This window comes from Toxotes jaculatrix, chromosome 4 (genome assembly GCF_017976425.1).
Source record: "Toxotes jaculatrix isolate fToxJac2 chromosome 4, fToxJac2.pri, whole genome shotgun sequence".
Classification (NCBI taxonomy): domain Eukaryota; kingdom Metazoa; phylum Chordata; class Actinopteri; family Toxotidae; genus Toxotes; species Toxotes jaculatrix.
This window is the reverse complement of record NC_054397.1, coordinates 26,554,483-26,569,401: the sequence shown is the minus strand read 5'-3', so window position 1 is coordinate 26,569,401 and position 14,919 is coordinate 26,554,483. Positions and strand designations below refer to the sequence as shown.

General features: G+C 40.4%; 1 protein-coding gene across 5 annotated transcripts in view; it reads left to right on the top strand.

The window, feature by feature from the left end:
* The window catches only part of LOC121180846 (VPS10 domain-containing receptor SorCS1), a 128,463-nt gene that overhangs the window by 80,202 nt on the left and 33,342 nt on the right, over positions 1-14,919 (top strand). For all 5 annotated transcript variants that reach the window (XR_005893972.1, XM_041036512.1, XM_041036511.1 and 2 more), the window contains exons 4-5: positions 6,036-6,194; positions 13,784-13,857. Coding sequence is in view for 4 of the 5 variants with exons in the window: in XM_041036512.1 (XP_040892446.1) it covers positions 6,036-6,194; positions 13,784-13,857 (233 nt within the window). In the remaining variant the exon portion in view is untranslated. The remainder of the gene's footprint in view (positions 1-6,035; positions 6,195-13,783; positions 13,858-14,919) is intronic.

Here is a 14,919-nt window from a genome sequence, read left to right as displayed (position 1 = left end):
TGAAATTCCACTCCCCTCCTTTGTACTGGGCTGACAGGAAAACTCTTAAAAGCAGGCATATCAAAATCTCAGCATATTACAATGAAACTATCTGCACAGCAAGACACCATAAGGAGCAAGTGAGAATTATTCTTTTCTACTTTTTTTTTTTTTAAAATGCGTCTTGCCTTGTTATATTTTCAGTCAAGGAGCTGGCAGTGACAACAGGAGATGTTTAGACCTTTAGCCAGTCCAGCACATTTTTACAGCTGACATTTATCAGCCTCTTGTGAATACTTCACACACTCCTGGTTAGACCTGCCTCCCCTCTGCCTGCCTTTTGGCTTCAATTATTAGGCTCAGTACCTCTAGTTTAAGTATAACCTGAAGCTAACATTTGCTTTCCCTCAGCCTCTGCTAATATGGATGTAAAATAATCCACAGTTGCTTCTGTGGCTTGGAGGAGCATTTATTAAAAAAACAAAAAAAAAAACAATCCCATCCCACACAGAGAATTGATAAATAAGGTAGAAGTGGCTTTGCAGAGTGATGTGTCCATTATTTCCTTTCACTTTCTTTCTTTAGCTGGTTCTTTGAGAAGCAGCTACACCTCGATACATCTGAGTCAGAGAACATTCAGGATGTCCATAATGTCTATAAAAAGACAGGTCCAAAGACTTGGGATAGACAATCAGTGCAATCTGCTTTAACAGGAGTCCCCAGACTCCTGTTGAAGTATGAAGAAAGCTCCTCTCATAAAGTAGGATAAAGCCCTGACCCCTCATTGTCCCAGCTTAGCTCTGCTCTGTCATGTAAAATTGATTTTGAATAAAGGATAGTGGCTGGCTCTGTCAACCCCAGTTCAAAAACTGGTAACCTCAGGTGAATACTGCTTTGTTTACAAGTTGTTGTTGTTTTTTTTGTGCAGAAAGCAAAATGAACAGGAAGTGAGTGAAAACAGCGTCTTAACTTGTATAAAATCATTCCCATCCAAGTTGCTGTCAGGGTAAAGCTTGAAAACTGACTTGCCTCAGAGAGAATAAATCTTTGCTTTGTTGCTTTTTTTTATGCTTTTCTGAGATAAACCCTCTGACAGTAATAAAAAAAAATCTATTTATTGCAGGGTATTGCAGGAAATTAGGCATAGATTTATAGAGAGGAATCACAGTGCAATTACTGGGTGACTGTGTGAAATGGGAAAAAATGAAGTTAATTTCATTAATGTTCAGTCTCTGAGTATTTACGGTACTGCTGCGGCGACATTAACTCAAGAATTCCTTACACATATTGTAAATGTCCTCCAGCCTGCATATATAGGCTTCATTAACCTTTGTCATCTTCAACCTTTTTGGCCTCATAGTTTACAGTCTCTCATGCATCCACCTACACACATGGTCTATTGTTCCACAGAGTATGAGGAAGAATATGGATTTTTTTTCCCCTAACCACTTAACCAGTTTAATGGCTACATAAGTTCCCAAGAATGCTGATCAGACTGTTGAGATGCTTTAATGGGGACACGAAGTCCTGACTACTGTTATTCTGAACCAGGTTGTTCCAGGTTCATTGATATAAGATTATTAATGAGCAACCGACATGATTGGTCAAGACCATATCTGAAGGCTGTACAATAAATACCAGATTTTAATTTGAAATTAGAATGAATATACTGAGTATTACTGGCATTTCATTTATAGTGCAATATCATCACATCGTAAAAGCTGATGAATGAGTGAAAGAAGCTTTAGCTGCACTTAAAAACATCTCTAAAGGCAAAATGAACGCCTCGTCTTGGTGTTCGTTTTCTTTTTTCATTCATAGCTTTTCCCAGGTTTTAATCGTGTCTCTCAGTCGTTAATGGATGGAGGAGAGGGTTCTGGAAAAGGCTAGCAGCATGTTGAGTAATAATAAGTGCACCTCGAATTATCATTGTTCTGTCAAACTACTATCTCCGAGGTCAAGGATGAACCTTTACATTAAAAACGGAGATAATTGTTTCTCCTGCCCCTTTTAAAAGCTGATGTTCACGCTCCTCTGAGCTCTGTTTTTGTCTCCATCAAGTGACTTTAGCTCGCTAAGCATTTTGCCAGCTGGTTGCTAACTTGGTGCTATAGGCAGGTCGCTAACGACAGATTTATTTGAATATTTGTGCTGAAAACAGCTGCCTGCTGCTGGACACAGGGTGAGAGCACTTAGGCAGAGAGTGAAACATACAGTAGATGTAAAAACCAAGCCAATTCTTCAGTCGCTGTTTTTATTAAAAAACATTGATTAATTGAGCTTTAAATACTTACTAAAATAAGCGAGAATAACAGCAAATCACTGTTGTCCCTGAAATGTCCACCCTGGTCAATACAGTCATTTAACATGCATTCAGATGTATAAAAAGAGGACAGAGAGGAACAACATGTTCTTTTGCAGAGCTGTCCCTTTTCCATTTATATAGTTTGCTTTATTTGACTTCTCTGAACTGAAAGAACAAAATGAATTTATGGGCTCTCATGTAAAAATCAACATGCTAAAGTTTTATTGCGAGGCTCTTTTGCATGCAGGGAAGCTGCGAGTGCAGTGGCTGAGCAGAGGGAATGACTGTAGAATGCAAACAAGGCAATGCCCCCATATTTTCACGCCATCATTTCCTGGAGCCGAATAACATTACGCTACAGGAATCCTTTCAGTGTTGTGGCAGTTGTCTTCCAGCCCTTTTCTCTTATTTGTTTATGACTTAACAGGTTAAAGAGTTTTTTTTTTAAATACACTCTTCATAATCTCTAATTTCCAGATTGTATTTAAACACATCATCGGGGTGTATTGATCTCTTATTTTCTGATGTGTACAAGGGGAACATGCATGTCAGTAAGCTTGCCCGATCAAATAATGTTATCCCCCCCCGTTCCCCAGAAATACATCAGCCAATTATAAAGTTGTCTACGACTCCAGCTGTGTTGCAGTTCCAGGGAGTGAGCAAAACGTTAATTGGGATTTGTAGTTCAGACAGTGTTTGAGTGCATTTGATTGGATTGGTCAGCATGTGGCTCACGTATGTGGCATTATACCTGCCTTGTGTGATTGATGAACTGGTGTTAGTGGGTCTGCCCACCATGGCTGCTGTTACCCAAGCGAGTGCTGACAAATGACTCACCAGTGTGAGAGACCAGAAACACTTTGCCATGCGGTGGCATACTGAGAGGGATATTGACTGTGAGAGCAGTGTGTATTCTCATTCACACTGCTGTCTGACGACATAATGGGCACACAGAGATTGTCATGCCAAAGGCCATCTCTAAAGCAAATGTAAGCCCCTGTGTGCAACGCGGGGACAGTACTGTCTCTGCACTTACATAACAACGTTCATCGACCTGTTGGTGACAGAGGCATCAAAAAAAAAAAAAAACTTCAGCAGGATTCAGGCCTGTGAGTGACACGAAGCAAAACTGCACTTTCACAATTAGAACAGAAAAACTAGCAAATTAAAGATTGTTTTGTCACATGAGACAGTTTCTATATAGTTATATTTACTACAATAAGCCCATCTGCAAATCCTAGATATTTTCTTTAGAAAAAACTAAAAATTGAAAACCATTTATTCTGACTAACTGTTCCTATAAAAATCACAAATGTATTCCATTAAAATCTGTACAGATTATAACAGTCTCTGTTGTTACCCTTGATTCATAAAAGGCAAATTTACATTCTAAAATAATAATAATAAACAGCATTGGAGTAGGGAGCCCTCTGTCAGGACAAACAGTAATACAAGGCAAACAGAAGTAGAGGAATTACAATATGGAGAAACAGAATGATAATATTAAGTAAATAAAATACAAAACATGCAGCATGCAGTGTAATAAGATCATTTTTTCACATGCAGATAAGCAAAAGCCACTTTCTGGCTTTGATCACTGTTGTGAGTGCAGGCTGGCTGGCTGGATCCTCTTTCATCTGTTTCCTAATACACTGTCACCTCCATCATCTGTGGCATCAGTGCCATAACACTGGCAGCTGTCCACATTTTTTCCTCCAATAACCATAGACTAGTAATACTAGTTTAAGTTTTCTGCTACTTCTAGTAAAGCTTGAGGCAGAATGACATGGACGCACTGTGAGAGTGCTGGTATTTGCTCATGTTGTTGTGTTCGACAGAGGTCTCACACCAAATCTGATTCACTTTAATATGGTGGGTAAAAAAATGTAATGTGACCAAAGAAAGGTGAAAGAAAACCTCATGAGTCGACTGAGGACCTTGTATTTATTATCTGTCATCAGAGTGAATTAGCACAGCATTTTACTATGATTCTTTTTATGGTATTTTTAAAACTGGTCTACATATCTTCACATTTTCTTGGGATTTTTTTGATGAAGTGTGTTCAGATGCCACTCTTTTCAGAGGTCATGTAGCTGTAGTAGTTGTAGTATATAATGAAATATTACCTCCCTGGGCAGGAGAGGATGCTTCATAGTAAAAGATGCACTGAGACACTGATTGATTAGAACTGAAATAAATCGGAATTGTTTCATTTACGTTCAGTAGTAGTAATCTCTGTCTCCACTTGTGCGTAAGATAGTTGGCAAATGTTTTTATAATTATCATTTCATCTCAGCAGCCATTAGTATCCTAAGGAAAAAACCCTCTATATATGTATATATATATCTATATACCTAGGTTTATCTATTCCCACTATTTTTATTTGTTTCCTCTTAGATATAATTTCTGTAGATAAGGCTGTATTTGTGTCACCGCCTCACTAGCTTGTCTTCGACATACATTGAATTTTAGCATCTTTTAGGAGATTATTAACTTTTAACAAAAACTCTTAATCAAAAATCTTCAGAAAAAGTTCATAACATGTGATGTGTTTTTCAGGCCCAAGTTATGTCTGCAGGTATTTCCTCCAGGTAGCATGTGGCCCCAGTGCCACATTCTACGTTAAGGTAGCACATCCTGTATGTGGCCTGAGGGGAGGAGCCCATGGTATAAAGCTGCATAACACTCAGAACATGGCTTAGAGCTGCTTGATAAGCTCAGTGTAATCACTGAAGGTAACTCAGAGAACCAACCTGAAACTATAAAAGCGAGGGGCACAGAAACAGGACGTAGCAAAGTGAAGGGCAAATGGAAATTACACCCCTGAATGAGACGAACAATAAAAGCTGCTGACTGGGCATTTTGTCTGTTATGAGCTGACCACTAAATGTCAACATGTTGTAACTCAAGTCAATATGCATCTTTAACAAGGGTTTACATTAAGGCTGGGGATTTGCCAGTGTTTTAGTCGTAGACTTATAGACTCATGAGCACACATGTATGAACTTGAATCCAGTATCAGTCACAGACTCACACAAATACATAGACACACACACACACACGCCTACGAGTGCTCCTCTCCAGACTCTCTGCTCCTGTACACTCTCCTAATGATGAGAGCGCATTTGTGTCTTGAGGTCCACTGATTCAATTATATTTGCATCTGATATTATCTGGGGATTTCTTTGTCATTTTTCTGGAGACCATGCCAGAATTTGGCACACACACACACAAAAAAAAAAATGGACCTCTAAGAAAAGAAAGAAGCTCATGGGAAATTAGTGCTTTCAAGGCCTGACTGAGCAAAGGCGATGAGAATGAAGAGAGAGGCAAACAGCAGAAATCAGAATGATGAGACACACGCAGCCACGCCGCTTACACAGACCAAAGGAATGCACGCACATTTACTGCAAGATGTATCATACTAATTATATCATCAAGCCTAACACATACATATTATTGTTTGAGATGTGGCATCAGTAGAAAACCGACTGCGGGTGACGGGTTTTTAACTTGCTAATCTGCAGCCACAGTTGTAATAATATGCTTTATATCGCAGATATGCTAATGAGTCTTGATTGAAGCGAAATAGTGAAGCATTTTTAATTGTTAAATATGTTTATATACAAAGATTTCATCACACTGTTTTTCAAATGTTGTTTTGTGCTTTTCTGTTTAGTATTGAAAGCCTCTTAGTTGAACTGATCCTGCGGACATTGTCCCTAACGTCTCATCCCTCTGCTGTCTTCAGATCATGCTGCTAACTGACCCAGAGGTGGAGAGCAGTCTACTGATCAGCTCCGATGAAGGAGCGACCTATCAGAAGTACCGGCTGAACTTCTACATCCTCAGCCTGCTCTTCCATCCCGAGCAGGAGGACTGGATTCTGGCCTACAGCCACGACCAAAAGGTTAGAGAACGGGCAAGGCTAGTTTAGCAGGCGCTTGTTCAAGGTATCAAAAGAAGCTGAGTGTTAAGTCAGATAAGCAACAACAATCTGGGGATGCAGCGCCTCAGAGCGAGCTGGATAAATGTGAGATCCTGTTACACAAGAATTTGGCTCAAAGCGCACAGTCAGAGTGCATGAAGTTCATTTGGGAGAGAGGTGGATAAGCATGGATTGAATGGTACAGGTAGTTCCACATTCACTGATACAGAGCCCTGTTTTCCCCTGGTAAAGAAATAGAGTTGAAAAGTTTGGATTTTCAAAAGTCAGAATCTGAACTTTTGTGCCGAAATTCTTTGATCGGCCCGAATGATGATTTTTAAGGCAAAGTTAAGTCAAAATTATGAGATAGTAAGTCAGTATTTTGACTTACTATCTCACTCACTGTCTTCTAATTGTTATTTATAGCTTATAATTCTGATTGACATCTTTTTGCCTTAAATAAATAAGTTTTTACTCCTTACATCGTAATTCTGACCTCCTGTCTCACAATGTTACATATAATAGTATTGTTATTTTTGTAAAATTTCCTAAAAATTAAAAAAAAAAAAAAAAAAAAAAGTGAAAGTAAAGTTCTTTAGTGTAGTGGAGACGAGTAGTAAACAGCTCTGTTACGCTCCAGGGAGACACTCACTCACTCACTCACTCACTCTCTCACTCTCTCACTCACTGTGTATCCCTGCGAAAGAATCAATGACTTGAATCACTCACTCAGTGAGTCTGTGAAGATTCTCCAGTCATCCAGGTCATGGGCTTTCTAAGTGCTGCACGGACTGGACTCGCTCGAGGCTCTTGAAGACGCTTCACCTTAGGATGAGAGGTGAACGTCTTCAAGAGCCTCGAGCGAGTCCAGTCCGTGTAACCCTCAGAAGGACTCCTTCAGTGAGAGAGTCTGCAGGTTCAGCCGCAGCTGGCTGTGAGAGCACAACCGAACTGAGAGAGGAACCAAAGTGGTTCAGTTCAGTTTGTTCACCCAAAAGATTTGTTATTTTGAACAAATTATTCGTGAACAACCCTCCACTAGAGCGAGGGCTGCTGGAGGAGTATCATGTCTCAGCTTCTTAAAGAAAAATCTGGCTTGCAAAAATGAAAAGAAAGAAAAGACGGGCCGTTTTTTAACAAAGAGAGGTGGGTGAAGTCCGTGAACGGTGGAAAACTAACCGGTTAGCTTCGTCCGTGGTGAAACAGGCTGCTTACACGATGCCCACGGATTGAGACCAGACGGAGAACAAGAATGCATCTCAAAGTCATGGCTGAACTGCCATAAAATCTGTTGTGCAGTTAAGACCAAGTGGTCCACTTGGCCTTTTCTCTCACACCACCATCAGGCCTTTTTCATTTCCATTTTGTTTTCCATGTCCACTTTTACAGCTGTGTGTTTTCTGTTTAGCAGGTTTACTCACAATCTCATGTTCAAAACTCTGCTGCTGGTTTTATTCTTTTATTTGCTCTTTAATTCTGTAAATTTTCACATGTGAAGAGAATTATATTCAGCAATTCTTCCATTAAAATGACACTTAAACTGTAAAAGAGCATGTTTCTCATAGAGGGTATCAGGCTTGATCCAATAGTGAACTCCACTATATGCAGAATGCAACGAGCATGTCTGCACAGTGTTGTATTTTTAGGGCTGGTGTGGCCTGTGGTGATATATGTGATACGTTTTCATGGGACCCAAAATCCCTGGCAGTGCCCCTGAATGAAGCTAGACTAGAATAATGCATTTAAAGAATGAATGTGTGGTTTTGTAAACACACGGAGTGTAAAGGTACCCTGTGGAATTTTTAAGTACTAGCAGTGATATATACAATGTCTTTTTATGAGCTTGTCCTGATTCTGTTTGCGTCTGGTGAATTTGCATCCTAGTCCAAGCAAACACAACAGTTTCACTCCTCAGAACACTGGGTGTTTAACTTCAGTGGTCCCGTAGCACAGAGCATCATTTACTGAAAGAGATTAGTGATCTCTGTGTACATGTTCTCTGATAAAATAATTCCTGATTCATCTGAGCAATTTATATCAGTTTTGCCAATAACAGAGTTTTAAACACAAAAAATCGGTATTGACACGAGCGGTTGTGCATTGTATTTGCAACTAGAAATAAAAGCTGAAATTTCAAAGCAACCGTTTTAGTTGTCAGTCAAATGTTTTACCATAAACTGCACCTTCAGAATTGCCCTACGACAGCTTAGAGACGGTGCAAATGGTTTTTGTTTTGAATCCATAATCATCTAATGTAAGAGCCAATATGTGGGCAGGAATAATTGGACGTGTGAACTAGTGAGACGCAGAGAGAAAGAAGAGAGAGGTGCAATTTATAGACGTTTTCAAATGACCGTTGCATTAATAAAATGCTTTTCTTTCAGCTCAGCCCATTTGGGTCTGATGTTTCAATGGTGATGAATAATGAAGGAATTCTTCTTTGCTGAGGAGACGTGTGGATGTGTGGCTGTACAGAGGCGTGTGTGTGTGTGTGTGTGTGTGTGTGTGTGTGTGTGTGTGTGTGTGTGTGTGTGTGTGTGTGTGTGTGTGTGTGTGTGTGTGTGTGTGTGTGTGTGTGCCTCTACCGTTGTGTCAGCTTTCCCCTCTGGAACAAACATCACACTTTCATTGGCAGCGGGTGTAATCCCTCATCTGTGTATGTGTGTATGTACCCTTACACACACACACACACACCTTTACCATACAGTCCTACAGCTCGCTGTGTGATGATTCTAAGATGTCTGAAACCCGTGAGGAGCATCACATTTTTTATTCATTTTCAAGTCATTTTTCTCTTCAGCTTACCTGTTTTAAAATTCAGGTCCAGAGTTACTGGCTATAAATTACCCCAAGTGGATGCAGTGCATGAGTAAATGTAAGTAAGGCTCTGGGTTTTCAAACCACAGCACATTTAAAAGATAATCATTAACCAATCATTAACCAATGATCAGATGGTGTTTATGGGTTTCACGCATCAGAAATCAGTGTGCACACACACTATTTTATGTATTAAAAGAATAATATATAAAACAATTTTAATAAAGATCAAGACTAGTGCCTGAAAAAAAAGTACGAGCACATCTTTTTTACCAATTCGTTAGCAAGTTCAGTTTGTACCAGGCCTACACTGGTACATAATGCCTCCAGGAAATAGCCATATGCTTTCACTCCCTGTCTGACACTAGGAAAGGCTCTTGCATTCACCCTCCTACGCAGCTTTTTTTTTATGTTACCTAACTGTCACCCGTCAAGGTGGAAGCATTGCGTTCTTAAACACTGTTAAAAGCTATGTGACAAAGATTAGCACGAGGACATGTTTCCTCTCAGGGCTTACCGTAGCTGCATGTGCTCGCTGAGGAGACTGTTCAGTGCTGCAAACCCGTACACTCGACTCGACCTGACTCAAGTCGGCAGCTGCGGCCTGTATGCTAAAGAATACCAAGGAGACCACACTGGGGGGGCTTTGGGGTTCACCAGATTTGTTCATGCACCGAAGTTAAACAGCAGACTCAGCACCTGTTAGCCTGTGGATGCTGATCCTGGCTGCCTGCGAACTCTGGAGACACGTGCTGCTGCCGTTTGGATTCAGATTCATGTTACTAAAGCTTTAATCATTTCCACCTGCATATCATGTTAGTGTACCCTGCACTGTTGTGGCCTGAACGGTCTACAACATGAACATTTGAAATTCTAGAAATGTTCAGGTACATTCATGGGGTCAGACCCTGGTCTACTGAGGCAACACAACACTCAAACATGTCAGGTCTGATCAAAAGTCAACAAATCCTTATATGAAGAAAGAATAGTGCTGTTTTTTTTGTTGTTGTTTGTGTTTTGATTGGTGAAAGTCAGTGCATGAGCAGAAGTGAATATAGCACCAACAGTCGGTGCTGGAAATGAAAGAGTGTAAAAACCATTTGGCCTACATATAGTACGAGCGTCACCAGTGCAGAGTGTGAGCAGTCAGAATGCTTTTTCCTCATTATAATACTATGACAGTGGTTCCACTGGACATCAATCCACTGTGGGTAGTATATTTTTAGAGTACGGTCTATTTCACACAGGATTAAAAATAGGAAAACTGATCTACACCCAGGTCAACTTCTTGACCAACTTTTATTCTAAATGCAGCAGAAGACTCTTCACAGACCTGAGAACAAGAGACTTTTTCTTTCTTTGAAATTTCTACTGACGTTTCTTACAGACATTACTTAACATGAAAATGTCTTCAGGTTATATTTAAGGGGTTATAAGGGGGGGCTGTCTTTAACTTTGAAAATACTCTCTGACTTGTATTATTGTACTATAATCTAACAGTTGAATGGCCCTCTTTCAAAAATCACAAGCATTTTTGGTGCTCAGTTATTTTTACTTTGACACATTGGCATGGAAAAATATGCTAAAGTCATGTTTATCCTCTTAAAGGAAAATGACAGTGGTTCCACTATATATAGGAGAAAAAACATCTAATCTGAGGAGGGGTCATCCACAGGTAAACCAACAGGATTTAGATATTTCTTTCTTTATTTATGAGGCTGATGAGTGTGGGATAATCAACCTTTTTGCCCTGTGACCGTTTATAATGAAGGATTTTCTACACGTGACTGTTTGTAACAAGCTACATATTTCTACTATTTTTGGTCACACAACCAAACACAGCTTTGTTTTTTTCTTTAATCCCAGTAATCTGTAGTGATCTGCTGAGGTGAAATGTTCTTGTAACTCATAAGACAAAGAATTGTTCTAATTGATCTCACTGAGAATACGTTTTACTGACACAGGCCGCGGTTCTCTAACTGTATTTATGCAGTTTGTTCACTCCCTGTATGTCAGCTGCTGACTCGCTCGCCCTCACTCATGCGCTCACCTCCTCACCCTCCCACTCACTCACCCGTGCCCTAACTCGCACACTTCGTCTCCACCCCCAAACTGCTTCTCTTTCAGTTTCCTCACCTCTTTTTTGGCAGCGTGGCTGCATTTGTTGATTGAGAGACCTTTGGAGGTTGTAAAGGGCTGCGCCGACCCCTCCACCTCCTTTCACCTCCCCCGTCTCCCGCTCTCTGCCTCTTCGCTGTCACTTGCTTGGCTACATACTAACTTGCTGTGGGAGGATAATTAGTCAAAGTGATTTCCTGCAACCCCCCCCACCCCCCATGCACCCACCTCACCCCCTCTAGCTTGCATCTGCTTAGCACAGCTTGGCATGGAAGTCATGGAAATCTCATCACCCCGTGCTGTTTGTCTCTCCCTCTTTGACGTGAGAATATACAGGTTCCAGGTGTAATACACAGTGAATATATGGCATGCATATGGCCACTGTGGAGTGATCCGGTGAAGTTGACACGTTGGAAGAAAATATACATGTTTCACCTGATGTTAGGACTGCATTAAAGTCGCACCTCACCGTTTTCACTGTCATCCTCAAAGGAGTGGGAAAAAGTCTTTAGCTGATTTGTGTTTAGTCAGTAATGGACAATCTGTTAAAAGCAGCAGTAACTCTTTTATATGAGCCCTTGACTTATGGTTGAAGTGTCTTCTGTGACATTAAAGTACAGTGAAATATCAGTGAATAGCAAAGGAAATGAAAGACCAACACTCCTTTTGGCAAAATAAAAGAGAATGATCGATTTGACAGCAGTGATCATCAGTATGAGATGTGTTTTTTTTTCACGGATGCTTTTTAAATGCAGGCCTACGCTTCACCCTTCAGGACAGAATAAATAAATACAATTAGAAAATAAATTAATATAAACAAACAGAGTCGCATATTTTGTTATCCGCTAATAAATGATTGTTTACACTTTATGCATGGCTGCTCATGCTTAAAATGGAAAAAGTCCAGGGTGAAACATTGAAATAAGTTTTATGCCTCATTAAATTCCAGCTGTAAGCACCAGAGTAAACGGATTTATCACTGCGCTTTGTCAGAGAGTGCAGGTGTGTTTGGAGACAAAGGGGCTTCAGTGAGTAGATCGCTCTGTCAAAGTTGTTTATTTACAGAGCAGCAGCACATACAGGAAGAACAGCACACTCGTTTGGATTTGATTGGAACTGGCACTTGAAGGGTAGGACCACTCATTTTCATTCCACTTAGCTCTAGTGGTAAAGCACATGAACATGCAGATAGTTTCAGTTTTATTCGCTAAATGTAAAGGGTATCTGTGTCTGAGACTTTTACCTCCACCCCAGTACAAATGGAAATATGTTTGTGGTTCTCATAGCACTGAAAAATGACATTTAGAGTGAGAAACTTTGCCCGTTTGGTGTTTAGCAGGTGGGATGTTGTACGTTTATAAGCCTTTTTTTTGCTGAAAGCAGGTGTCTGCTGCATCTGGAAACGAGGCTGGTGAAAGAAGTGAGAGGGAACCAAAGAGAAAATCTGTAGGTCAGACAGCCAAAACAATGACAGTGGCACAGCACCTCTGTAGACCCGAGGAGAACTGCGCATAATTCACTGTGGGTTAGTCAGTGTCACCCCCTTCATATTACACATAGTCATATGTATCGTGTGATACATTCAAATAAAAAATATTGATCAGTGCAACTTGTAAAAACAGTAGCACCCCCAGCTTTTCACTCATTCAGGAAAAGGTTTCTTCCAATGCAAACCTGGAAACTTTAGCTGTTTGCTGCATCCATCTCAGTTATACTGCAGTGTAGGTTGAGATCTCAGACACTTCGCTTAATCCATTAATTTATATTTAAAGAATTCAGCTGAAATCAGCTGAAACAGGGAGCTCTGAAACCTCAATGGAACAATTATGGGAACAAATGAAGACACTTGAGGGCCTTATATTTTTTCTGCACAATTAGTTCCATTACACAGAGATTTCACATGCTTTCTCTGCCCTTTCTGTGTACTGTGGTAAAATCTCAGCTATTCACTGATTTACTGACCAGTGAACAATGGCTATATTGAGACCACCCACCACGCATGTGCTCCGCTCCTCATCTCCCCCTCCCATTCACAGGCGTTTTACAGCAGGGCGCATTTCTCTGGTTCAGGAAACCCTGCACAGCTTTCTTTGCAGTTCCACTCTTAACTTAGTTTTAATGGTGTGTGTGTGTGTGTGTGTGCGTGCGTGTGTGTGGTAAAAATCTGTAAGGTTTCTGCCATTATGGATAGTTGTGTGGGAAGGCATACAACGCTTGTATCCCTAAATGTCCTTAAGCCATGTTATTCCTCTGCAGTGTTTGAATCTTATGTAAATTCTAATCTAATTTAGTAGCTTCAAATAAAGAACTTGTAAATACAGTGTGTGTGTGTGTGTGTGTGTGTGTGTGTGTTTGAGAGAGAGAGAGAGAGAGACACTGTGAGAGAGCTCCTCTCCCACTCGTTGTTACACTGCTGCTGTTAAAAGGATGACTGAGGTACTAAGTAAATCAATGTGTAAAAACAAACCCAGAGAAAAATGCTGTGCAAACGCTGATCATTTTGAGGGCAAACACAGCTTTTGATAGTAGGATGGCTTGTGTTGCCAAAAAAAAATAAAAATAAAATGGTAAATCTGATTGGCTGCTAAGATGGTATGTGAATAAGTACTCACTGACACCTGGTTGTCTTGCTACAGCTCTACAGCTCGGTGGAGTTTGGGAGGAGGTGGCAACTGGTGCATGAGAGAGTGGCTCCTAATCGCTTCTACTGGTAAGTACAGAGTTTTGGACGAGGTGGCTCCATGATACTGTGTAGGTTTACTTCTATTCAGGTTAGGGCTCAGTGACGTCTCTATTGCTGGCTTACATAGTCTTATACAAGCATAATAAAGCACAGGCGTATTTTAATGTATGTGGTTTCTACCTGAAAATAATCAGATATAATTATGAAGCTTAGGTAGCTCCTATTCCACAGAATGAATGTACCAGTTTAGCTCATATTTAGTAAGATTTTACATTAGTGGTAAACATGACACTACTTCATATTTTTCAAAATGAGTCGTGAGAGTAGGAATGACATTATGCAATATATGAACTGATAACAGACACATAGTTGCCCAGATGTTTAGGATTTATTCATACAAAGTCTGGAAAACTATGGAATATGTACTTCCTGTAAAAGTTGTAATCAGCTGTAATCATCACTGTACTTCATGCAGGTGAAGACACACTGTTTGTTCGTTGCTAAGAAAAAAAAAAAGAAATAAATAAACAGTAATTGCGTGACAGCTGACACTGTAAATGTCCTGGACAGACTTACATCATTGTCTGTGAGGGTGAGGGGCTGATGAGCCGGAGAGGTTTTTAAGATTTTCATTATTCATGTTTCTGACTTGCTTGACATCTTCCTCTGTGGCAGACAGTTACATTATGTGACTGACAGTGTTGAGCTGGAGAATCAGCTTTGGGGGCAATCTGAGTTCTGTTTTCCTTCAAGATGAAATGAATTGTTTGAAGGTGTAAATAACCTTATGTTTCAGCAAGGCCCCAGACTGTGACATCATCCACCCATCTGGACTTTGTTGTATATAGTTTCTGGTCTTTCAGATTAAATTATTAATTATTCCATTTAACATCACTGTTACCTTCTATGTTTTCCTTAGCTAAATGGTCTCACCACCACCACCACCACACAGGTGCTGTCCAGCTCAGTGGTGTCTGGCCTCTATACAGTAACTAACGCATAACAAAAAGCTTTCACCTCAACAAACTGTGGAGGAACTGTCAGGGTGGTAACAAGCTGGGCAGCCCGGAGTGAAGGGAGCCTGGAGGG